Raw genomic sequence first — 26,641 nt, 5'->3', positions numbered from 1 at the left:
AAATTCTAATAACTGTCAGTCATAAGTTTTTAGTTAAGTGAATATTCTGATTAATAGGAAATCTGAATATACAGTTATAATGTTATAATCCACTCAAATTAAAAATGAGCTGTTATCATACAATCATGTGATTTATAATACTTTCTAAAATGCAGAGCACTAAAACTACATTAAGTTGTAAATAAACTAACCTATTTCCAAGTAATTCTGAAATCTTTCTAATATTTTTAGCGGATTTCTGGTTTATCTTTATAAACTTTTACTCATAAATATGCAAAAGTACTAATCGACAGGTTAAATAAATTATTCTTATATTAAAATAGCTTTTTGTCATAAAACAGCCTTTTTTTCCCCAAATAAATGTAATAATCACGAATTAAAAAAATAAGGTTAGGCCAATTATAGGCAAAACTCAAATGCATTTAAACAAAACTGGACTCCACAGAAGCAACATTAGAAGACGTGGAAAAAAGCCATCAATAGGCTAAGGAAAAATAACTCTGAACCTAGACATCTTTACTCAGCAAAAATATTCTTCACTGAAGAAAAGTATACTGAAGATACCTAAAGACAAATGGAAACTGCTAAATTTCACCATCAACAGAGACTCACTCAAGAAAATTCTATAGGAAGAATTGAACACTGGCAAAAGGAAAGTGATCCTAGATAAATGTCTGAAGAAAGGAATGTTATACAAACAAAATAGTACCCAAGTGGAAGAAAATATTTTACAAAATTCTATATCCATTCATAATAAAAATTCTTGGAAAACAAAGACTAGATGAGAAGTTCCTTAACTTCTTTATCAAACTCCTCAAACAAAGACACACCCAACTTTGGCAAAGATCACACTTGAAGGTAAATGCTGAACTTATATAACAATGTGTTTGTTCTGTAAGATAGGTTCATTTGTGCCATATTTTAGATTACACACTTAAGTGATAATTATATGGTATTTCTTCTTCTCTTTTTGATTTCACTTAATATGAGAATGCCTAGTTGTGTCCATGTTGCTGCAAATCACATTATTTTGTTCTTTTTTATGGATGAGTAGCATTGTATTGTGATATATACCACATCTTCTTATTCCATTCATCTGTCAATGGACATTTAGGTTGTTTCCATGTCTTGGTAACTGTGAGTAGTGCTGCTATGAACATAGGGGTACATGTATCTTTTTGAATTCAGATATATGCCCAAGAGTGGGATTTCTGGATCATGTGGTAGATCCATTTTTAGTTTACCTTCATACTGTTTTCAACAGTAGCTATATTTAGTTTCTAAAAGAATTTCCATACTACTCTCAGTAGTGGCTGCACCAACTTAGACTCACTCACACCAACAATGTAGGAGGGTTCCCTTTTCTCCACACCCTCTCCAATATCTGTTATTTCTAAACTTACTAATGATGGTCATTAATAAGTGTGATCTGTGTGAGTTGTACCTCACTGTAGTTTTTATTTGCATTTCTCTAATAATTAGAGATGCTGAGCATCTTTTCATGTGCCTACTGGCATCTGTGTCTTCTTTGGAGAAGTGTCTATTTATTCCTTCTGCCCATTTTTCAATTGGGTTGTTTTTTTTTATTGTTGAATTATATGAGTTGCTTGTATATTTTGGAGATTAAGCCCTTGTCATTTGCATCATTTACAAGGATTTTCGCCCATTCTGTACGTTGTCTTTTTTTCTTTTGGGTTTCCTTTGCTGTGCAAAAGCTTCTAAGTCTGATTAGTTCTCTCTCTCTCTCTCTTTTTTTTTTTAATTTCTCTTGCCTTGGGAGAATGACCTAAGGAAATGTCTGTACAGTTTATATCAGAGAATGCTTGACCTATGTTCTCTTCTAGCAGTTTTATGATGTCATGTTTTATGTTTAAGTCTTTAATCCATTTTGAGTTTATTTTTGTGCAAGGTGTGAGGGTGTATTCTAGTTTTGCTGATTTATATGCAGCTGTCCACTTTTCCCAGCACCACCTGGAGAGACTGTCTTTTTCCCATGTTATATTCTTGCTCCTTTGCTGAAGATTAATTGACCATAGGTATCTGGGTTTATTTCTGGGCTCTCTCTTCTGTTCCACTGATCTGTATGTCTGCTTCTGTACCAGTACCACGCTGTCTTGATTATGTAGCTTTGTAATATTGTCTGAAGTCTGAGAGAGTTTTGCCTCCCACTTTTTTTCCCCCTCAGGATTGCTCTGGCAATTCTGGGTCTTTTATGGTTCCATATAAGATTCTGGATTATTTGTTCTAGTTCTGTGAAAAATGTCATGGGTAATTTGATCAGGATCACAATAAATCTGTAGATTGCTTTGGGTAGTATGGCCATTTTAACAATATTAATTATTCCAATCCAGGAGCATGGGATATCTTTCTATTTCTTTGACTCTTCTTTAATTTCCTTGATTCATGTTATAGAGTTCTTAGTATACATGTCTTTCACTTCCTTGGTGAGGTTTATTCCTAGGTTTTTAATTTTGGGGGGTGTGATTTTAAAAAGTATTTTCAAAATATTCCTTTTCTAAGATTTCATTGTTAATATACAGAAATGCAACAGATTTCTAAATGTTAATTTTGTATCCTGTGACTCTGCTGAAATCATTTATCAGTTTAAGTAGTTTTTGTGTGGAGTCCTTAGAGTTTTCTATATATAGTATCATGCCATCTACGTATAGTGACAATTTTACCTCTTCTCTTCGAATCTGGATATCTTTTGTTTGTTTGATTGCTATGGCTAGGACTTCCAATACTACGCTGAATGAAAGTGATGAGAGTGGGCAAACTTGTTGCAGACTTTAGGAGGAATGCTTTCAGCTTTTCTCTGTTGAGTATTATAGTGACCATGAGTTTGTCTTAAATGGCTTTTACTATGTTATGTTCCCTCTATACCCACTTTGGTAAGAGGTTTTATCATGAATGGATGTTGGATTTTGTTATATGCTTTTTCTGCATCTATTGAGATGATCATGTGCTTTTTGACTTTTCTTTTGTTAATGTGGTGTATGACGTTGATTGATTTGCATATGTTGAACCATCCTTGTGAACCTGGGATGAATCCCACTTGGTTATGGCGTATGATTTTTTTATATGTGTTACTGAATTTGGTTGGCTATAATTCTGCTGAGAATTTTTTCATCTATAGTCATCAAAGATACTAATCTTTACCTGGTTTTGGTATTAGGGTGATGGTGGCTTCATAGAATGTCTTGTGAGTGTTCCTTCTTTAATCTTTGGGAAAGTTTAAGAAGGACTAGTATAGGTTCTTCTTTGCATGTTTGGTATAATTTGCCTGTGAAACCATCTGGTACTGGACCTCTGTTTGAAGGGAGTGTTTTTATTAAATATTCAATTTCATTTCTAGTGATGGGTCTGTTTAAACAATCTGTTTCTTCTTGATTTGGTGTTGGTGGCTGTGTGTTGGTAGAAAGTTGTCTATTTCTTCTAGGTTGTCAAATTTATTGGCATGTAATTGTTCATAGTATTCTCTGAAGGATTTTTTTTATTTCTGCAGTATCAGTTCAGATTTCTCCTTTTTCATTTCTTATTTCATTTATTTGGGTTCTCTCTCTTCTTCTTGGTGAGTCTGGCCACAGTTAGTCAATTTTGTTCACCCTTTCAAAGAACCAGTTCTTGGAAAAACCTCATTTCATCTAAGTGTCATGATTATTTATAAGAAAAAATAAAAAACAAATAACATCAATAAAAGAATTCAATGAGTTTTCTGGATTAAAAAAAACCAATACACAAAATGACATTACATTCTCATAATCAAACAAGATTAACTTTAAAAATTACCATGAGTTTCTGCTCTCGCAATTGAAGACTAGGTAGTCTTGGACCAACTCTCTTACTAAGAACAAAACTGCACAAAAAAAAAAAAAAAAAAAAAAAAAAAGGAAAACATGTGTTTGAAAAGACAGTAAAGCTACCAAGGTAGTGAAAATTAATGGGGCCTAGATTTGAAAGAGAAAGAAAGGCAGTAAAAGTGAACTTTGTATTTGGAGCTCACAACTGCCAGTTCTAAAATAGAGGCAAACTCTGAGAGGTTAAGAAAACCTGAAATATTGAAACCTTACTGATGTGGAAGGACCAAAACCAGAATACAGGGTATACCAAAAAGATCAGGTCAAGAGCTTAGGTTTTAGTTGAGTCCCCAGAGGGCTACACTTAAGCCAGGGTAAACTGGAAGTACAGTAGTCCTCAGAAGGGCTGAAGATCAGATTTAAATAATTTCAGGCAATCTCCTTAATAAGTTAAGGCAATCTCCTCCCAAGACAAGCTGCCTGACAAAGGCAAAATCACATGTTCTCAAGAGAAAGGGAATATCATACAGAGCATCAAATTATCTTTAAAAATTTTCATATAATATGTCCAGCACACAGGTAAAAATAAGCATGTATGAAGAGTGAATATGCCATGGGTGTGGCCCTAAAAAAGACAAAATACAAAATATGAGTAAAAAGAAGAAAAATGAACCCAAGTGGAAACATGGAGATTCAGGTAGAAATAAAAAGTGGCAAAAAGGAGAAATATGTGGGTAATTTAAGTGGAATATTAATTGGAAAAAACAGTAAAAATATTTCTTACGGCAGTTAATGTATATTTAGACATAAAATACACAACAATATTATATAAGATGAAAGGTAAGAAAGGAAGTTAAAGAATTCAAAAGCCTGTATGTTATTGGGAAAATGATACAATTACTAATTTAGAGTGGGTTTTAACAAGTCAAGATTGCATGTTTTGATATGGCAGGAAGCTACAGCTTTAAGATTCTCTTAGTATGATCATCCTTACATGTCCTTTGCAAAGAACCTGTAATATTCACATGTTGTTATAAGAGAGAATATGCTACTGTGGAGTAGGGTTTAATAGGACAAGGCGGCTCATAACACATTCAGTGAGCCTTATTCCCTCACATCAAACCTGTCACTTGAAGTGATCAATGAGAATACCTCCTAAACTTGTCTGATGTTCCCTGCTGGCATGCTGTGTTTCCTGGCCTGTATCCTCCCAAGGAGGCCTCTGAGAGTCTTTTTAAGTCTGAATGAGCCAAAAAAGATACTGTGGTGGGCAATGTAATATTAAATATTAATAAAAGAATCAAATTAACAAAAGACATAACAATTCTAAATTTGCATCTACCTAATCATATACTTTCAAAATATAAGAGCCAAAATTAACAAAACCAAAAGAGGAACATACAAATCCAAGATTTTAAACAGCACACTCAAAGTAACAGAACAAACAAACAAACAAAATCTAGTAAGATAGATTTAAACAACACAATAGAATCTAAGTAAACTGACATATATAGAATGTTGTAACCAACAAATTTAGAATACATATTTTTTCAAGTATACATGAAATAGTTAAAAAATTGCCCATATGCTGGCTCACAAAGTCAATCACAACAAACTGCTCAAATTCAATCAGAGAATGTTCTCTGATCACAGTGGAATTAAATTAGAAATAAACAAACACAGTTAGAAAATACTTCAGAAAAGTAAGTGATAACCTACTTTTAGGTTATCATGAGGACAAATCATGAGGCCAAAATACAAAAATAAATCACAATGATATTTATAAAATATTTTGAACTAAAAAATAATTAATATACAACAGCCAAATTTATCAGATAAAATTAATACTGTTTTTGGATGGAAATTTGTAGCTTTAAGTGACTTGAGATAACTTTCAATGAAGAGAATATTTTTATATATGTTTAAACTGAATGCTGAAAGTACTTCTCTAAGTTTCTCCTTTACAACATGAGAGAAGCAAATAAGGAGGCAGACAAAATGGGACTGCGTTCAGTTTTGGCTAAGTTAAAGTTGAATATTGTGTTAAAAATTTTTGTTAGTTTTAAACAAGTGTTGACACAAAGAGGCCTTAAAACCAGTAAGACTGAAAGAGAGTAACTTAAAAAAAAAATGATTGTTGAAAACACCATAATAACCAATCCAGTACATACATCCTTATGTGTTACTTCACCGTGGCTTTTTCCACATTTCCACTTCAGCTTTCTAGAGCCCACAGGGTCAGCCCATGTATAATACACTGCTTTTCCAGGAGGGAGGGAATCTTCTGTTTCACTGAGGGAACTGATATAAATAGTAAAAATATGCATTAAGTGCCAAGTATATGAACATATAAAGAATCCAAAATAATACTTCAGTAACTCTGAGTCCATTAATTGAGATCTGTGATAGTTCTGATTAAGAATTGACTAAAATTTTTTTCCTTATGCAATAAAAAGGTGGTTTTCTATAAAAATAATGAGAATATTTCAAGGGAAGTATTTGTCTTACGTAGGAAATAAGTGTCTTCAGGTCTTTGAAACTACTTTGTCAACTTTGTTATAATACAAAGGAAAATCATCCAATTACTTCATTTTACCTATATCAAATTTAAGAGAATTTAATTGGTAACTAAGTATTGGACTTACTGTGGCAAAAACAATATAGCTCAATTATTTTTAAAAATCATAATACATGGGATATAAACCTAAGAAATTCAATCAACTCACAAATGATTCCCTAAAGAAAATGGAGACATTACAAACTAAAAAATACTAAAATGTAATTCTTCTGAGTTGAAGAGGCTGACTCTGCAGACTGAACTTCCCATTAGGTATCAGACAACATTAATAAAAACAGAATATAATCCTAAAAAGATCTTTTTAAAATGTTTAATGTTTAAGAAAACATAGAAAAATCTGTTCACAATCATCTAGAAAAATTATAGTTATCCATGAAGAAATAAAAATAAGACTGGTCTCACACTTTCTTATAATACTGAATGCCAGAAAACAATGGAGTAATGCCTACACAGTTTTGAGGAACAAAGTTACATTGTCAGAGTTACCATTGTGTCTCAGCAGTAAGAAACCCAATTAGTATCTATGAAGTTGCAGTTCCAATCCCTGGCTCTGGTCAGTAAGTTAAGGATCAGGCGTTGCTGTGAGCTGTGGTGTAGATGGCAGATGTGGCTTGGAATTGGTATTGCTGTGGCTGTGTTATAGGTCGGCAGCTGAAGCTCCGATTTGACCCCCAGCCTGGGAAACTCCACATGCCGTAGGTATGGCCCTAAACTAAAAAAAAAAAAAAAAAAAAAAAAAAGTCAAATTGTCATTAATTTGCAAGAGTAAGACATTTTCAAACATGCAATAAGATATTATGCACAAAACCTTTACTTTTTTCAGCCAAGTGAGAGATGACTCAAAATCTTAAGAACTGGGATATGGAAATACTAAACAACTAAACTGGTCAAATAAGTCAACTTGTTAGTATATCATCAATCACTGCAAATGCCCCCCAAAGCCTAAAATAGACATATTATATTAATCTGGGCCAAGAATCCCAAATTACATTTATAACAAACTGAGAATTTGGAAAGAGAAACTAAAGATGTAAAAGTATTCCAACTTTTTCATGGGTAAATTAGCAGATACTGCATCGCTTTTAAATTTAATGTGCATCAAAATCTTCATGAACACAAAAAAAGTATATTTTCCAAATCATTATTTGAAGAAAATAGGAGTTCCTATTGTGGCTCAGTGGATTATGAGCTTGACTAGTATCCATGAAGATGTAGGTTGGATCCCTGGCTTTGCTCAGTCTGGCGTTGCTGTGAGCTGCGGTGTAGGTCACAGACGCAGCTCCGATCCTGTGTTGCTGTGGCTGTGACACAGGCCTGTAGGAAAAGCTCCAATTCAACCCCGAGCCTGGGAACATCTATATGTCGTAGGTGTGGTCCTAAAAAGAAAAAAGAAAATAATCCATATTACAAAAAAAAAATATGGCAAGGAATCATAAGTCTGTTCTAAGGATTACAAATGGTTTAAAGATTTTTATCAAAAGACAGATTCTAACACTACAACATTGGAAATAAATTCTCAACAATGGAAGATTATAACTACAGTTCATCTAAATGATGGAATATCATGCATTCATTAAAATTTGTGCTTTTAAAGCAAATTTACATGCTTTGTAGTAACTGTCATAACCAAGATTCAGAAATAAAGATTGATAGCAATAGTAAAACGATGTGAAAAAAAATCAATCAAAATGTTGCTGGTGTTTGTATTCCAGAGATTATGGTTTTCTTTTCACAGGTTTTCTACAAAATTTTTAAAAATAATTGACAACTATTATTTTTATATGCAGGAAACAATTAAAAACCATATTAACAAAACAAAAAGCCAAGGGAAGGCAGAGGAAACAAAAGCCCTATATTCCTTATTTTTCTATGAAAAAAAATCAAATGTAAATGTGCTGATCACATAAATTTGGTTTAAAAATATTTAGAAATGTTTTAATTCATGTAAAATTTCAATCTAACTCACTGCAGAATATTCCTTATGACAAAATTCATTTCAAATATTTCTCAGGGAATTCAAAGAAAATAAAATGTAACCAGAGTCCTCAGAATTTTAGCTACATGCATGCACAATTCTTAACCTCACAAGAGACAATATGACAATCCACTTTGATCTGTGTATGCAAAGGTGTAATGGAAACCTGGGTGTACAGATTAAGGGGGTCAGGGAAGTGATCCCATGGAAGTGGAGGTTTTTCAACATAAAGAAGCATCTAAAGGTCACACATGGAAGGACCCAGAGCATTCATGAAACATTTCACTTGATCTTAAGTGCAGGAGGCAACAGAAAGAGAAATGTTTAGAAAAGCAGCATGGAAACATGTTAAAAGCAATGGGGGAATTCCTGTCGTGGCGCAGTGGTTAACGAATCCGACTAGGAACCACGGGGTTGCGGGTTCGGTCCCTGCCCTTGCTCAGTGGGTTAACAATCCGGCGTTGCCGTGAGCTGTGGTGTAGGTTGCAGACGCGGCTCGGATCCCGCATTGCTGTGGCTCTGGCGTAGGCCAGTGGCTACAGCTCCGATTTGACCCCTAGCCTGGGAACCTCCATATGCCGCGGGAGTGGCCCACGAAATAGCTAAAAAAAGACAAAAAAAAAAAAAAAAGCAATGGGAAAAAATGGGGGAAAAAAAGAAAAGAGAAAAAGAAATGGAAAGCTACTAGAGAACTTAAAACAAGAAAGATGTGATTATATTAAGTATTTTTAGGAACCTGCCTTTGGTGACAAATGGAGGATTTACTAAAGATAAGACTAGAGACAGAGATTGAAAATCTACTAAAATAGGTAAGAAATATTGGGAAATGAAAGGAGAGATTAGACAAGAGGAGATTTTTCAACAAGAGTTTAACTAAATGGATGGTGTGATGAGGCAAGAGAAGAAATCTAAGATCACAGGGGTGGATACACTGGCATTCACTGAGATAAGGATATAGAAGAGGAGTAGATTATGCAGCACAAATGATGAGGTCAGCTTTGAATCACATTAGGTTCTTAGGTGATATTTAGGAAAAGGTGGCAGCATGAAACTCAAGTCTGAAATGAAGTAAAAATTTGGTGATTGTAGGCAGAAAAGACTGTGGATTCAACATCCTTTTAAACCAAAGTTCCATGTTCTTGATTTAGTAACTACTTCTTCAAATAATTATAAATCTAAATCCAGCGTTCATTCTTACAGACTGTTAATTTTATAAATTTCCATTAAGATTGTGATTTAAGTTTCAAATTTTCCACACAGAATCACATTCTGGTTTCTCCCTTATCTCTTTTATAATTAAAACAATGCAGTAGATAAAATTTCTAAATACTCTATCTCTGAAATGTAATATAAAGAAAAGTGCAGAGTCAAAGCCAAAGAAAAAACTGAGAATTCCCTAGTTCAGCATCAGCCAGTTTCAATCAGATAACAGAGAACTAAGCTATGGTGCTCTACATTATCCACAGTATATAAAGAATTACTTAGCTCCTATGTATGTTAGAATGCTACCAGTTATGCATCATCCCTGAGAGAATCGAGAAAATAGTCATTTTCTGTAGGTCTCATTCTGTGAATGCTTCCTAGGGAAAGGCTAGTTGAGGTACATGAATTGAAAGGCAAATGAGAAACCATTTCTGTTTGCTTTTGTCAGGTTTAATCAATCAATTTTTTATTTAAAAAATATGGATAATCATAAAAAACAGGCTTTCCTCAGTATCTTCCACGAATGAGAGAATGATAGGCAAGGACGATTCTAGATACCTACTGGCTCAGCCTTGGGGTTCTCACCAATCAATGTCTATTTGATTTTTAATGAGTGATTTGAAGTATACATTTAGCAGTGGGAAAAAAGCATAAATGCACTGATAAATATGGGTCCAATGATGAGTGACATGAAAACAAATTAAAAATAAGCAGACAAAATAAATTCAAGACAACCTGGGATTTATAAGTAGAGGAATAGGTTACATAAACTATAGTGGTACTGGGGGATATGGTATATTACAGTAAAATAAAACAAGCGATGTTAGAGTAGTCCTGAAATATCAAGATATAAAAATGGTCTTTACGAATACCATAGGATATCCCTTACATGTGGAATCTAAAATATGGCATGTGAAATTCCCGCTGACTGCAGCTGTGGCTTGGATTGGATCCCTGGCCTAGGGGGAACTTAGATACGCCACAAGTGCAGCAAAAAAAAAAAAAAAGAAAGCACAAATGAACCTATCTATAAAACAGAAACACTCACAGATGTAGAGAAGAGACTTGTGGTTATCAGGGGAGAGGAGGGAGGGAGTGGGATGGACAGGGAGTTTGGGAGTAGGAGATGCAAACTATTACATTTAGAATGAATAAGCAATGAAGTACTACTGTATATAGCACAGGGAACTATTTCCAGTCTCCTCGGATAGACTGCAAAGGAGAAGAATATAAAAAAGAATACACCTATATCTATATCAAATAGATCTAGATCTAGACAGATATAGATCTAGATATTTATATTTTGAGTTATTTTGCTATTCAGCACAAACTGGTACAACATTATAAATCAACTTTTTTTTTTTTTTTTTAAATGGCTGCATCAGAGGCATATGTAAGTTCCCGGGCCAGGGATTGAAACACACCTATGCTGCAGCTGCAGCAACTTCAGATCCTTTAACCCACTGTACTGGGCTAGGGATCAAACATGCACCTCTGCAGTAACCCAAGCTACCACAGTCAGTTTCTTAACCCACTGTGCCACAGCAGGAACTCCTCTAAATCAACTATAATAAAAATTTTTTAAAGTAAATATGGTTTTTAGGAAAGCTTAAAAATATAACAGTTCTTTCCTATACACCTGAGCAAAAACATACCCATCACTTGAAAAAAATCCGAAGAATCAATATTTATATAATGTTCATCAAAACCACAATGAGACATCATCTCACACCTGTTAGAATTATCATCAAAAGGACTAGAAATAACTTTTGGCGAGGATGTAGAGAAAAGGGAATCCTTGTGTACTGTTGGTGGTAATGTAAACTGGTGCAGCCACTATGGAAAACAGTATGGAAGTTTCTCAAAAATTTAAAATAGAACTACCATGTGATCAAGCAACTGAGTAGTTGTTCAAAGGAAATGAAAACAATGAACCAAAAAAATATATGCATGTTCACTACAGTGTTCCCTTCAGTTACCAAGACAAAGAAATAACCTGAGTGTCCACTGATGAATGAATGAATGAAAATGTGGTGTGTGTGTTTGTGTATATATGTGTGTGTGTGTGTGTGTATATATGTATACATACATATGTATAGAGAGAGAGGGAGGGAGGGAGGGGGAGAGAAAAAGAGAGGGGGGGATAGAGAGAATGGAATATTAGTCATAAAAAAGAATAAAATCTTGCCATTTGAGACAACATGAATGGATCTTAAGGACATTATGCTAAGTGAAATAAATTATACAGAGAAAGACAAATACCATATGATCTCACTTATATGCTGCATCTAAAAAAACCAAAAAGCAAAACAACCAAAAAAACCAAACAGAGAAACAGAATAGATTGGCAGTTGCTAGAAGTGGGGGTAGTGGTGGATGAAATGAGTGAAGGTGGTCAAAAGGTATAAACTTCCAGATATAAAATAAGTTAGTCATGGAAACATAAGATATAGCATGTTGACTATAGTTAATACGTATTATTCATATGAAACTTGCCAAGAGAGAAAGTCTTTTTTTTTTTTTTTGCCACACCCCTGGCATGTGGAAGTTCCTGAGCCAGGGATTGAACCCATGCCACAGCTCTAACCAGAGCCACAGCAGTGACAATATTGGATCCTTAACCTGTTGGGTCATGAGGGAACTCCCAAGAGAGTAAATCTTAAAAGTTCTCATCAGAAGAAAAAAAAAATCCTAACTATTATAGCAATGGATTTTAAGACTTATTGTGGCAATAATTTCACAATATACATAAATATTCAATCATGTTTTACACCTGAAACTAACATGTTGTTGTCAATTATATTGCAATTTTAAAAACTATAACTATCACATCAGCCCTACATACGTCAGTATACTTTTTTTTTAAATGAGGACATTGTTTTATATGGCCATAATGCCATTATCAGTGTTTATATTCTTAAGAAGTTGTCATAAAGTCCATGGCTCATCACCTAGACTATACTAAAATCAGGGGATACTATATTTGTAATAATCTTCTTACCTTTGCTTGTAGTGAACAATGTCATTCTTGGTGTGATTTATTAACAGGAATGTAGCTGCTCCATCATGATAATCTGAAAATGTAATAACTGTAGAATGCTCAGCCAAATTAACTCCTGCTATAATACCTCCAAGCTAGAAAAAAAAAAGAAAATATTCTATAATGTGATCATTTTCCAAAGAATATTAACCAATAACATTTAATAATAAAACTATTTGTAGCTTAATATAGTTTTTGATGGTTAGAAGGTAATTTAGGATTTTATTTTGTTATTTTTATTTTCTGGCTATGTCCATGGCACGTGGAAGATCCTGGGCCAGGGATTGAACCTCTGCCACAGCAGTGACCCAAGCTGCTATAGTGACAATGCTGGATTTTTAAACCATTATGCCACAGGGAACTCCAATTCAGGATTTTATATTGCATGTATAGGAAACCATGACTCTCGATTATCATACACTGACGGCTCAAATTCCAGATCTGGTATATTCTAATATTCAAGGCACTCTAACTTTCAATATACCAATTATTCACTTGTGTTTCTTGTTTCCTTTTAGAACTTCTTCTCTTTGCAAAGAGAAATATTTGGTCATTTTCGATGAAACAAAAAAACCCCATTTAATACAAAAAAACTGTTAAGTATGTATTAGCTTCTGTAATTATACACACAAAAGAATCACTTACCTCATTATCCAGACGCAATAAAATACAACTTTCTTGCTTGTTAAAATGTATCTTCTTGGGAGGGCCCTCACTTCTTTCAACTTGAATAAGAAGTGTATTAGAAGCATCCTCAGGCCAAAAGGGGATACACTAAAACATATCACCATATATTCATAAAAAAACAGATTTCATAGTAAAGACCTTTATCATTTTAATAAACCCATAAGAGTAAACTTAAAATAGTCTTAAACTAAACTTCCTTCATCTGGTTAGTAAGACTGCTTAGCTAAACAGCTAAAAACTATCGACATTGAGATGGGTTGTCACTTGTGGGCACTTTCAATATAAGCAGTAATGGATAGTAAGTTGAAGACTACAATAACTAGAGTGCTGCTGAAGAGACGTTAATGTGGTCCAGATCTAGTGAAGGAATGAAAAGTAAGTAAACTGAACCAAGTGATCAGTTTAAAATAGGGGTACAGTCAGTTAGTAAAAATCATAACTGGGTGGTGGGCATCATTTAGTAATTAAGCAGCAGTCAAAGTACCAACAAATGTTAAATCAGGACATCACATGTATTAAGTCCTGAGTTCTGGAAGTCAAGTAAGAACTAAACCAACAACAACAACAAACCAAATATTCAAAATTCAGAGTAGAAAATAGGGTCAAAATCTTAGGAAACAACCTAGATGTTAGTGATCTGGAACCAAATTAACAGAATAGACAGTAATGCACCCAGAAAGAAAACCAGACAACAGAAGCTGGAAACAAGAAAAGAGCTAAAAGAACAGGAATGGAGAACAAATCCTGTTTGTAAACCAGTATGTCAACCAGGTCATAGTGTGACAGGCCCTAACCAGGTTACTTCACATAATTCAATGAGGCTGCTCATGTGCTCATGATCATCACCATATGACCTGATAAAAACACAGCAGAATCTAGATGTTAGAGTCAAATGCCTTAGTTTATTAAAGTTTAATTCAACCATAAAAAAGTAATTAATGGGGAGTTCTCTGGTGGCCAAGTGGTTAAAGATTGGGGTTGTCACAGCTGTGGTAACAGGTTCCATTCCTGGCCTGGGAACTTCTGCATGCTGCAGGCATTTCCAAAATAAAAGAAAATGACTCTATTTTTTTTTTTTCCTGAAAGTAATTAATGGAACTAGACATGGGACATGGTTAAGGTTTATAGAACCTTAGAATGTTCCCACTTGGGGTTTCTTGCAACCCAGTGGAAAACTTATCTAGGAGAGTCAAAATAACAGCAATACTAATCCAAGCATATTTTCCAGGAGGATCTGAGAAGACTAAAAATGATGCACTCTCTGAAAACCCCCAAGCCTTGTTATTTCCTGGTAGCCATGGCTTAAAAATGTATGTTTTAGATCTAGTAATACATGTTCTTTCTTTAAAGAGTTACGTGCTCTACCTCCTGAGATTTAAGTGCTAAAGTACTTATCTTTGTAGTGCAAAAATAGAGATATATACATAAGTTCAACAAATCAGGAGATAATCAGAAATATGCATTTTAGGTTAAGGTTGATCACCATAAGCTAAAATTAAAATGTAAAGATTTTAAACTAGCAAAAGAAAATTTATCTTGGGAGATCCCATTGCGGCACAGAAGAAACAAATCCAACTAGGAACCATGAGGTTGTGGGTTTGATTCCTGGCCTTGCTCAGTGGGTTGGAACCTGGCACTGCTGTGAGCTGTGGTGTAGGTTGCAGACAAGGCTCTGGAGTGGGTGTGGCTGTGGCCATGGTGTAGGCCAGCAGCTGTAGCACTGATTTGATCCTAGCCTGATTATGTACTTGTAATTGCAATTACTGTAAATATAAACTGTTGGAAGATAGGAGCTTATAAATTAGATTTTTAAAAAGAGAAAGCCCCCAAATCTTATCTGTAATAGATATATAAATCAAGACAAAAAACTTTTTTTTTTTTTTTTTTTGTCTTTTGAGGGCTGCACCCACAGCATACTGAGCTTCCCAGGCTAGGGGTCCAATTGGAACTGTAGCTGCCAGTCTATGCCACAGCCACAGCAATGCCAGATCCGAGCCTCCTCTGCGACCTACACCACAGCTCATGGCAATGCCAGATTCTTAACCCACTGAGCGAGGCAAGGGATCAAACCCACAATCCTTATTGTTCCTAGTCTGATTCATTTCTGCTGAGCCACGATGGGAACTCCCAAAAAGCTTTTATCAATAAAAGTATGGAAAAAGATATATCTAAAATACGTATCTAAAGTAAAACAAAGCTGGAGTTATAATCTTAGCATCTAGATGTAGAGAGAGCTCTACTTCCAACAAACCAAGAATCTATAGACTTAAAACCACACAAGAAATATTTGTAAAAATAAATCATAAATATTCTTTCAACAAATATTTGCTAAGGGCCTCTGTGTTTAATTACTGTTCAAAACATTCCAAGAGCTCTCAACATTTCACTCAGAGCAAAAGTTAAAATCCTTGTAATGGGTCATCAAGTTCTACATGACTACCCTTTAGCACTGTTATACCTTGTTCTATTACTTTTCCTTCTCCAATAAAATTGGACCTCTTTTGTTATCCCTTAAACATGCCAAATACTTTCCTACTTTAGGGCACACTCTGGCTGATCTTTTGTCTTTAATACTCTTTCCCCAAATATCCATATTGCTGAGGGGTCCAGCTCCTGGCTAAAAACCTGTAATTTTTCAGGTCAAACCCAGTGGCAATTCCAAAGGCTTTATCTTTATCTGGCAGGTCTTGTGGGGCAAAGCTGCCTCCCTATACAAGACTACAAAGCCAAAGCACTGCATTCTCAAGTACTCAGCCCCTCTCTAGCCATGCCCTTACAAATACTGCATTCCTACCACAGGGTCTTTGTTCAGGGGTCTCTTTATCAGGGCTTTTGACAGAGGCCTTCCTTGGAACCTCTGCAAGACCTCTTTGTCAAGGAGAGGGGGGCGCAAACTTGAAGATGCCTTTTCTCTACTCTGACTTGGTGCTCAGTACTGTTCCACCCCTACCCCTTCCCTCATTGTTTTCTCCTATCTCCCAGATCCATGAAACAGTAAAAGCTTTCTGTTCAGGGCTCTCCTGATAGTGACACAACCCTCACTGATCCACCACAGCCCTAACTAATGCTGTTTTACAGGAAAAATGAGCAGGGGGAGTTAGCACTTTCTTCAGTTTAGCTTCTTACACTATCATTGCAGTAAAGTGATTAAAGTCCTGACTGTTACTTTTATTTTTGTCTTGCCATAATCAGCTACTCCTATACCTAAGCTCAGCTGCAGCTCAGCTGAGTTCTTGACAAGTATACCTGTCATTTTCTCTAAGTTTGTTCAAATGTGACCTCACTAAGTCCTACCAATGCCCACCTTATATAAAATTGCAGCCCATCCCTGGTTCAACAGCACTCTTAATACCTCTTAGCCTATCTTATTTCCTTTTCCTCGATTAGACTTATCACCTTTAAACATACTACATATTTTACTAATTGACTACAGTATTATCAATTTACTGTTTCCCCACACACCCATTGAGATGTAAACCATACGAGAACAGGGAGTTGTGTTTTTGTTAAAAAATGCATCATGGGGCAGTAAGAGGTACACAATAAATACTTGCTTAAAGAATGAATGAACAGGCAAACTGTTCTGGAAATGAGAAATATGATTACTCAAAAAACTCACTTGAAGGCTCAAGTGAGATATGGATGTAGAGTGAAAATTTATGAAAAAATATATACGTAAAATTTCTCCAGGGAGTTCCCTTCATGGCTCAGCAGTTAACAAACTCAACTAGGATATATGAGGATATGGGTTTGATTGCTGGCCCTGCTCAGTGGGTTAAGGATACGGCTTTTCTGTGAGCTGTGGTATAGGTTGCAGATGCGGCTCAGATCTGACATTACTGTGCCTGTGGTATAGGCCAGCGGCTGTAGCTCCAATTCGACCCCTAGCCTGGGAACTCATATGCTGCAGGCGCGGCCCTAAAAAGCACAAAAAAAAAAAAAAAAAAAAAAAAAAATCCAGACTGCAGCAAAGAGTTATACACTTAGAAAATATTAAAAAAGATAATAAGACGTATGGAAGGGAGAATATGAAGGTCTGGAACAAATCTGATTAAAGGTCCAGAAGGAGGAAATGCAAGAAGAAAGGAGAGGCAGTATAAAAAGACACAATAGCTACAAATTTTACAGATGGTATGAAATATATTAATCCACAGATTTAGGAATAAAGCTTCTCAAGCAGGATATACATAAGGAATCCACAAACAGACAAGTAGCAGTATTACTGCAAAATACCAAAGACAAAGAAAAGATGGTGAAGGCAACTAGAGAAAAAGGAAAGATGACTACAAAGAAATGACAGAATCACAACAGAATTTCCAACAAAACTGGAAGCCAGAATATAAGAGAGTAAAAGCTAAAACACGTTGGAAAAAAACAGGAGTGATTATCAAAAAAATTATCGTAAAAGATAATGATTAAAACTTTAAAAACTTTAAATACAAACATATGGTATTTACCTTCAAATCAGCTCTAAAGGAAATTCTAAAAGATGTACATCAAGAATGACTCCAGAAGGATGGTTTCAAAGCAAAAAGGCATAATGAATATAAACAGCAAACACTTCTCTTATAATCCTAACATGCTTAGAATAAAATTTCTTCAAAAGTAAAATATTCTATCAACCTCAGACAATCTTTCAGAAAACTCTTATCTAGAGTTCTAACAGTGAAATGCAGAGTAGAATCAAAATTTCATTCATAAATCACTACTGTCTTAAAATAAGTGGTTTAATGTACTCTACAAAGGCATTCCTAACAGCTTCCTTGAGAGAATAAATAATCTCCTCTCTCTTCTGGATTTATACTTTATCCAGTCTTCTACTGCTGTTTTTTACCCCATTTGGTTAGTAATTATTAAATGTCAACCTTTCTTATCAAGCAATGCATTCCTAGATGAAAATTTTTGGCTTTTAAGTATCAAATAAATAACTTACTTGGTTTATTTTGGTACAAATAAATAATAAAATGTTCATGGAACTGAAAAAAAATTTGGAGGTAGGAGTGGAGAATTAAAACATTATAAAGTGATTTCAGGTACCTAACTTTAAGGAAAAATGAAAATTCAAGAAGTTACATTTTAAAAATTCATCTACCCACCTGCTCCAAATCAAGAGAGAACCATTTATCACTTCCCTCTTCAGCCACTGATACACGATATTTGCTTTTGTTTTCAATCAAAAAAAAGGGGGTAAATGTGACAATTCTGGTAATATTAAAACTGCTAAGGTCTATAGTGACACCAACCTAGGAGAAAAAAGTTAACATTTCAAAAATGGTTATATTACCATAATGCCCTTATAAAAATTAAATACTCAACAGAGTTTAAATAAAATTTCTTGATGAGCACAGAGTGAACTCACTTGATACTCCATTTTCAGGCCTTTACATTTAACAGCTCCATGACTACCAACAGTATCAATTGAAAACTGATCTGACAATTCACTATCAGTTACCATAAGCTGAACCTAGAAAAAAATATTGCAAATATATTAGAATTTAGGTGCTTTTAAAAATTCCTAAGTTGACAAAGTTTTTGTTTTTTTTAAGCTAAACTAATGCTATATTGTTGATGCACTAAACCTTTCCCAATACTACACTCTAACCTTTTTAACCTCAAATATCTAACGAATGTTATTTCTACTTGTTTCATAACATTTTATTCTTCAAAACACTAAAACCAAAAAAAGAGTGATAAGTAGCTGAAGAAGAATTTAAAGTTAAAACTTTACATACCTTATTGTTATTAAAAAAGTGCTTTGGCTGAAAAGAAAAGAGAACTGGCTTTTTATAATTAGGTGGATGCTTTCGATGAATTCCATCTGCTTTATACTGTAACATTCGACCAGTTTTATTAACCATCCAATAAGGACTATGAAATGCCACAACTGTCTGGCCAGTATTATAAGTCACATGGATAGCAATATCTAAATCAGTCTTTTCTATTTCGGTAACACAAGTAAAACTGATGAAACTAATATCCTGTTGATTAGGTTTTATATGATATTCACTTTTCCAATCATGATTAAGATAGTCAAGTAATTTCAAATGTAGCTTGGCTTTATCCGACTGTATAGTACAAATCTGGGCTGAACGGCCTTCATTTAGAGTAAAAACTCTATGTTCAATCCCCTGCAATAAAAAAATACAGATTTTTAATGTTTCAGAATAATATGCAAAATATTCTATTTAATGATTCAAACTTCTACACAAAATGCTTATGAAATACCTCTGTCAGAAAAAGTTAGAAGACTTATGTTCAAGTTCTGTCAATTGTGTAATCTTCTGTAGAGTTGAGTTACTGGATTTGTAAAATGGTCTAAATGATCGACTTCAAGGAACTATTGTGAAAATAAACAATCTCTACCAACTACTATTCTTAATTTTTAACAATCCCTCATCATCCATTTCCAATCAGTGTTTAAACTACAAACTGTTCATCTGTCTCCACCTATAACATGTCCATTACCTCAGTTCATGTCACAGCAATCTCTCTCTTCATGAGTCTCCTAATGAATCTTATCCCCTCTCCCTTCTCTATATTACAGCTAAATTGTCTTTCTAAAATTTGATCACATCCTTTGGAAACCTGCAAACAGAATGTGATCCTAAAAGCATCAAATTAAAAGTTCTATGAAAATAGAACACAGATAGTCCATATGAGTATTTTATTTGTTTTTCCAGCATCGCTAATCTGGTTCCCTCCTATTGTCATAACATAGGAATCTCTTCATCTAAGACTTCAAATTACTTAAAGTAAAAATAGTAAGTTATCAATACTTGACATGTTAATTAAATCCCACAAAACAGAATAGTAGTGGTGGTGGTACTAGAAAGGTAAACGAATGGTAATCATGTGCCTGTCAGGCACTGTGCTAAGTCCCTTACATACATTATTTAATTTGATTTTCCCCATTTACCAATCATTCAAGTTCTATTGCTATTCCCATTTTAAAGACTAGAACAAATGATTTAGAAATACAATACAATTTACCAAAGATATAAAGCTAGTAAGTTACAGGGCCAGGCTTCAATCTTAAATCTATCTGACAGCAATGTATGAATTCTTAATCACTATGTTTTTGCCAACCATACAGAAAACAGACATTATTAAAATAGACATTATTAAACCAGATGTGTTAACTCCCGCCACCACCACAAAATAAATTTAACAGAAAAGTGTAAACATATAGTAAATCCCAATAATTAATAGACTGCAACAAGATGAATAAAATATAATGAAGACCTACTTTCTTATATTGGACAAGCAATGGAAAATGGGAGTATTTATTTGAAATTTTAAGATGAAGAGGTTCCTATTGTGGTAACAGGAAGGAATTAGATGTAACCTATTAAGACAGAGTATTTAAAAGAAAAAGCATCTTTAGAGGGCATAAAATCCTTGTAGAAAATTAGCATGAGAATAATATAGTATATTTTTTCCCATTAAGTCTAGTAGTATTATTTTAATACTGTATCTCACACTTGCTTGGTTACTTTCCATCTTCTAAAGAGACAATATGTGAAAATATATGCATGGAAAAGACTGAAAAATACGTATTTTAGGACTGATGATATCTCATTAGAAGTGCTACCTTCCGAAAATGTGAATATATATAATCTTAATTATCTCTATTTTCTAAAGTTTTCTACAAGAATATCTATTACTTTCATAAATGATTTTTAAAATGATGTATCACATTTATACATATAATTTATTTTTCTTTTTTAAATCTTTTTTTCTTTTTAGGCTGTACCCATGGCATATTCAGGTTCCCAGGCTAGGGGTCTAATTGGAACTGTAGCCCCAGCCTATGCCAGAGCCACAGCAACATGGGATCCGAGTCGCCTCTGCAACCTACACCACAGGTCAGGGCAACACTGGATCCTTAACCCACTGAACGAGGCCAGGGATCGAACCTGCATCCTCATGGATGCTAGTCGTGTTTGCTAACGGCTAAGCCATGACAGGAACTCCTATACATGCAATTTAAATTCAACTGAGTAATCAGATTTCTAAGACAAATCAGTGAAAAAAATTTTTTAAAATCTTCTTTTATGCACAAACATTTCCTTTTCATTTGAAGAATATCTGTACTGTCTATTTACCAGTACTAAATACTTATTAGAATTTTAAAACACTGCTTTATTGTTCATAATTTTCAATAAATAAAGGTACAAAATCAAATGGAGGAAGGCATTAAAAATTCCAAAATACCTCTATATAATAAGCAATTTTGTAAGGAAGAAGATTTCGGAGCAGAATAGGTGGCCACAAATGCATTATGTATGGTAAGTCCCAACCATCTTCTGAATACACTGACATAGATGTCAAATTATCTTTTTCTGGCACCACATTAATGATAAATGGCTTCCTGGAAGGGTTTATAGGTCTACATTTCTTCTTTAGAAAAGTGCCATCAGTTTTTATAATTTCTTCAAAGTCAATTCCTTCACACATTTCATAGTCCTCATCTTCTGGCTTCAGAGAAAGGAGTGATCTACAGAAAAGATTAACAATACACTTTAAAACGCTTTAAAAGAAAACATACATTAAATTGTTTCATTACAGCTTTAGAACAATGAAACTGTCTCAATCCATACTATTGCCATAAATTTTTATATTTTCACATTCTTCTTAGATATAGGTAAGACAGATCTACAGATACATATTTCTATCCTAACTCTCTGGAAACTAATCAAGTTATTTGGCTTTTAAGAGGTGAATATTTTTATTACAAACTTGCTATTTTAAAAATATGTTTATAATAACCAGTTTCTCAAAGAAAAGAACAATCATGAAGGTCATATATGCAAAACAAGAACATACGGCTATGACTTGTACATTTAACTTAATGAAGCTGGATTTCTTGGATATGTGGTCCCAAGTACCTACCATGATTGAGTTCATTCATGAAAAAAAATTGCTATTGAAAAATTAATCACCAGCTTTTCAAGGTTAATCAAATGAAAGCTTTCAATAGATACTTAACTTGACTGAAATGTAGGGCATAGCTGCAGAAGTGAATGTATGAATATAGTGAAAAATTATTGCCACATATGAGTAATCCTTATATTTAAATACCACTTTTTTTTTTTTTTTTTTTTTTGTCTTTTTACCATTTCTTGGGCCGCTCCCTCGGCATATGGAGGTTCCCACGCTAGGGGTCGAATTAGAGCTGTAGCCTCTAGCCTACGCCAGAACCACAGCAACTCGGGATCCGAGTCAAATCTGCAACGTACACCACAGCTCACGGCAACGCCGCATCCTGAGCAAGGCCAGAGATCGAACCCACAACCTCATGGTTCCTAGTCGGATTCGTTAACCACTGATCCAGGACAGGAACTCCTAAATACCACATTTTTATGTATATGTATAACTGATTTACTTTGCTGTACACTTGAAACTAACACAATGTTCTAAGTCAACTATACTCCAATAAAATTTATTTAAACAAAGTTACCACATTCTTTGTTTACATTCAACTACACTTTGAGTTGAATAATTTTTTAAACCTAAGGTGTGTCCAAGTATAAACACTTAAATATTTTTATTTCTGTAAAATTAATACCTATGATTGTAACACTATCCCTTACAGTGTGAAAAACATCAATACTCTCTCCAGTTCTTATTATTTTCTTAAGCTCTAGTCCCAAAATTTTAAATTTCTACTACTTATTTCAGTAATGATGTCTGAAGTTACCTTCAAATTGCTACATTGAACTCCGAACCCTCCATATCCATTTCTGTATGTCCTTTACTCAGGAACTGCCAGCTACTGGCACTCAGGACTATAAAATAATATTAATCTCTTCCTTATTTCCCTTGTACACTCATGGATATAGTTATCTGTCAAATCAGTTATCAGATTTAGCCTGTTCTACATTCTCTCTGTAATTTTCATTCTTTCTGTTTTTTTTGGATGTGTCCTGGGCACGGGGAAGTTCTCAGGCTAGGGATCAAACCTGAGCCATAGAGAGACCTGAGCCATAACAGTGACAATACCAGACTCTTAACTGCTAGGCCACCAGGAAACTTCTTCATTCTTACTTCTAATATTTAAAAATAAAAGCTTAATTTTCTCTATATTAAACTAATGCCAATACATTCATCCAGATTACCAAGATATTTATTGGACCTATTATTTACCAGTGAGAAATTGAAAATATCATTCTTTCCTCTTAAAGAAATCCCAAAACTGTAATGTTACAAGGTAACCACTGTACTGACAGGTACCAAAAAACAGATATACACAGCAAACGAAGGGCATGAGAGTGTTTTGCAGAGGTGAAAATTTTTCCTAAAAGCTATTTTTCTGAAGAGAAATGGTGACATGCAAGTTTAAAGGAAAAGTTTAAGAAATGAACGAAGGGGAGTTCTGTGGCACAGTGGGTTAAGGATCCAGTGTTGTCACTGCAGCAGTTGAAGTTGCTGCTGTGGTGCATGTTCAATCTCTGGCCTGAGAATTTCTACATGCAGTGGGTAGGCAAAAACAAACAAACAAAAAACCAAGAAATGAATGAAAAGAAGACATGAGAGAAAGGTGATCAATGACAAGAGGTTTTGAGTGCGAAGAACTGATGGAGTGAATAGTCGAGAGAGGAAGGAAAAAAGAGATGAAGATAAAATTTCTGTAAATGGGAGCAAGAATGATGGAGCAATTATCCCAATGTGAACTTAATCTTTCAAGTTTCATATTCCAACAGACACACTACACTCCAGTCAAACCCCTATTCATTATAGAATTGTAACAACCCTGTGTTTCATGCCTCTTTATCTTTGTTCATGTAATTCCTTCAAGACTGCCCTTCCCTGCTAATCTCTACCTTATTATATTTTAACTATAATTCATGTACCTCTTTCAGGAATCAAACATTAACCCCTTCATTCTTTTCTATAGTTTTCTGCAACTATAACCCTTTCTGTGATTCTCTGTACCCCACCGTTTTCTATCTTCTGTATTTATATATCAATCTCTTAAAAGGAAGAGGCATGCCAGTTCCTCTTGCTATCTCAGAGTAGTGCTTTACACACAACAAAACACTTGATAAATATTTGTTAAATGAATTAAAGAATCAGTATATTTAAATCAATAGAACGTTACCCATTTGTTAATTTAAGACCTCATAACTTTTTTTAAAATTATTATTACTACTTTTCGTCTTCTTAGAACTGCACTGGCAGCATATGGAGGTTCCTAGGCTAGGGGTCTAATCAGAGCTGCAGCTGCCGGCCTATGCCAGAGCCACAGCAATGCCAGATTTGAGCCATGTCTGTGACCTACACTACAGTTCACAGCAATGCCAGATCCTTAACCCACTGAGCGAGGCCAGGGATTGAACCCACAACCTCATGGTTCCTAGTCGGATTTGTTTCCACTGTACCATGATGGGAACTCCAAGACCTCATATCTTAAATATAAGAGTATCTATATCTAAACATTAGATTAGAAAGATATTTAATGTGAAATCCAAGCTGGTTAGTCATTAATAATTCTAATTAAGTTGATTAGCTTCCATGTAACAAATAAATATTCAGCCTTGAACAAAACATGTAAAGATATTTTTAATGGCCTAATTTTTCTCTTCTACAACAGAATCATAAAATATATAGCAATAATTTATTAAAAATAAGCAGAATGCCATTAACTTTTAAGATAAAATGGATTCAAGTTCCTCACAGAAATTTTTAAATATATCTTACATGCTATTTTCAACCTAGTCTTACAATCCATCCCAAATCCTCTCTAGAATAAGGTCATAGACTATACACAACAATTTTGTGGTTGTATTCTCACCAATATAATTCTTTCCTTGCACAAGTTTTTTCTGGTTTTTTGTTTGTTTGTTTGTTTGTTTGTTTTTTTAGGGCTATACCTGCAGCATATGGAGGTTCCCAGGCTAGGGGTCCAATCGAAGCTACAGCTGCTGGCCTACACCACAGCCACAGCAATGCTAGATCCAAATTGCGCCTATGACCTATACTGCAGTTTGCAGCAATGCCAGATCCTTAACTCAGTGAGCGAAGCCAGGGATTGAACCGCATTGTCATGGACATCAGTCGGGTTCTTACCACTGAGCCACAACAGGTACTCCCTCCCTCTGCAAATTTAAACTAAGGAGTAAAACTCATTAGGGTTAGAAGGTCTACGCAATAAAGCACTCATTAGGTTGAGCAGGTCTACTATCTGAAAACATGTGCCTAAAACTGCTAGGCTGTCTTCTAAGCATTAGGGACCCAATCTTGAGTGCCTATGTATGGGTCAGAATGAATAGAAGACAGGGATATTGAAGCACTGCTTACAGTTTTGCCTTCATCCTTCCCTAGCATAGGTCTAAATGTTCATGTCTAATGTGTGTTCTGAAATAGCACTTTACAGACTATGATGCTTATTATGAGGAAGTTTTTATTCTACAAATGAGCTGTCTCCTGAAAAGAGATTATTTTCAATTCCACATTAAATATCCTGAGTGATAATACTTATTTGTTATATTAAGCCTATAATTAAGAGTCTAGCCCATCATTAGTACTGTTAGAATTTTAATAATCCCTTCTTAATACACATAAGATTTTATATCAAATTTAATCTAATTACTTTAAATATTTAAGACCAATGTACTATACAGCTGAACTATAAACAACATGAATTTGAACTGTATGGGTCCACTCATAAACAGTTATTTTTTTGCAAATACAGTAATTAGCAGTTGGTTGAATCCATGGATGTGGTGATGGAGTTATACAGAGGACTGACTATGGGACCTGAGCATCCAGGGATTCTGTTATCTGCAGTAGGTCCTGGGACCAATTCTCTATGGATACTAAGGGACAACTGAATGTAGGTTTTTGACTACATGGGGGTCTGTGCCTCTAACCCACATGTTGCTCAAGGTTCATTTCTATTTACATTACAATTCTGTCAGTGAACAATTAAGAGATAAATATGTAGATAAAAATGTAAAATATTTTATGTTTACTAAAGAAAATTTTTAGGGAGTTCCCATTGTAGCACAGCAGAAACGAATCGGACTAGGAACCATGAGATTGTGGGTTCAATTCCTGGCCTCGCTCAGTGCGTTAAGGATCTGGCGTCGCCATGAGCTGTGGTATAGGTTGCAGATGTGGCTCAGATCCCATGTTGCTGCAGCTGTGGTGTAGGCCAGCAGCTGTAGCTCCGATTTGACCACTAGCCTGGGAACCTCCATATGCCAGTGGGGCCCTAAAAAGCAAAAACAAAGAAAATTTTAAAAATTCTATTATAAAACCCTTGAAAAGTTAAGAACACTTCATAATAGTGTAAATAAATTCAGAAGCCACCAGTCATGATTAATTAGCATTTCTTAAAAATCATAAATATCTGATCA

General features: G+C 34.6%; 1 protein-coding gene across 1 annotated transcript in view; it reads right to left on the bottom strand.

Annotated features, from left to right (window-relative positions):
* Window positions 1-26,641, bottom strand: part of VPS13A (vacuolar protein sorting 13 homolog A) — a 262,005-nt gene that overhangs the window by 58,742 nt on the left and 176,622 nt on the right. Inside the window, 7 exon segments of the mRNA XM_021065108.1 lie at window positions 5,969-6,098; window positions 12,555-12,688; window positions 13,239-13,367; window positions 18,377-18,523; window positions 18,640-18,744; window positions 19,013-19,408; window positions 21,495-21,777. Of these exon segments, the coding sequence (XP_020920767.1) occupies window positions 5,969-6,098; window positions 12,555-12,688; window positions 13,239-13,367; window positions 18,377-18,523; window positions 18,640-18,744; window positions 19,013-19,408; window positions 21,495-21,777 (1,324 nt within the window).

Source organism: Sus scrofa, chromosome 1 (assembly GCF_000003025.6).
Source record: "Sus scrofa isolate TJ Tabasco breed Duroc chromosome 1, Sscrofa11.1, whole genome shotgun sequence".
In the NCBI taxonomy this organism is placed as follows: domain Eukaryota; kingdom Metazoa; phylum Chordata; class Mammalia; order Artiodactyla; family Suidae; genus Sus; species Sus scrofa.
The sequence above is the reverse complement of the archived record's forward strand: the minus strand, read 5'-3'. Positions and strand labels throughout refer to the sequence as shown.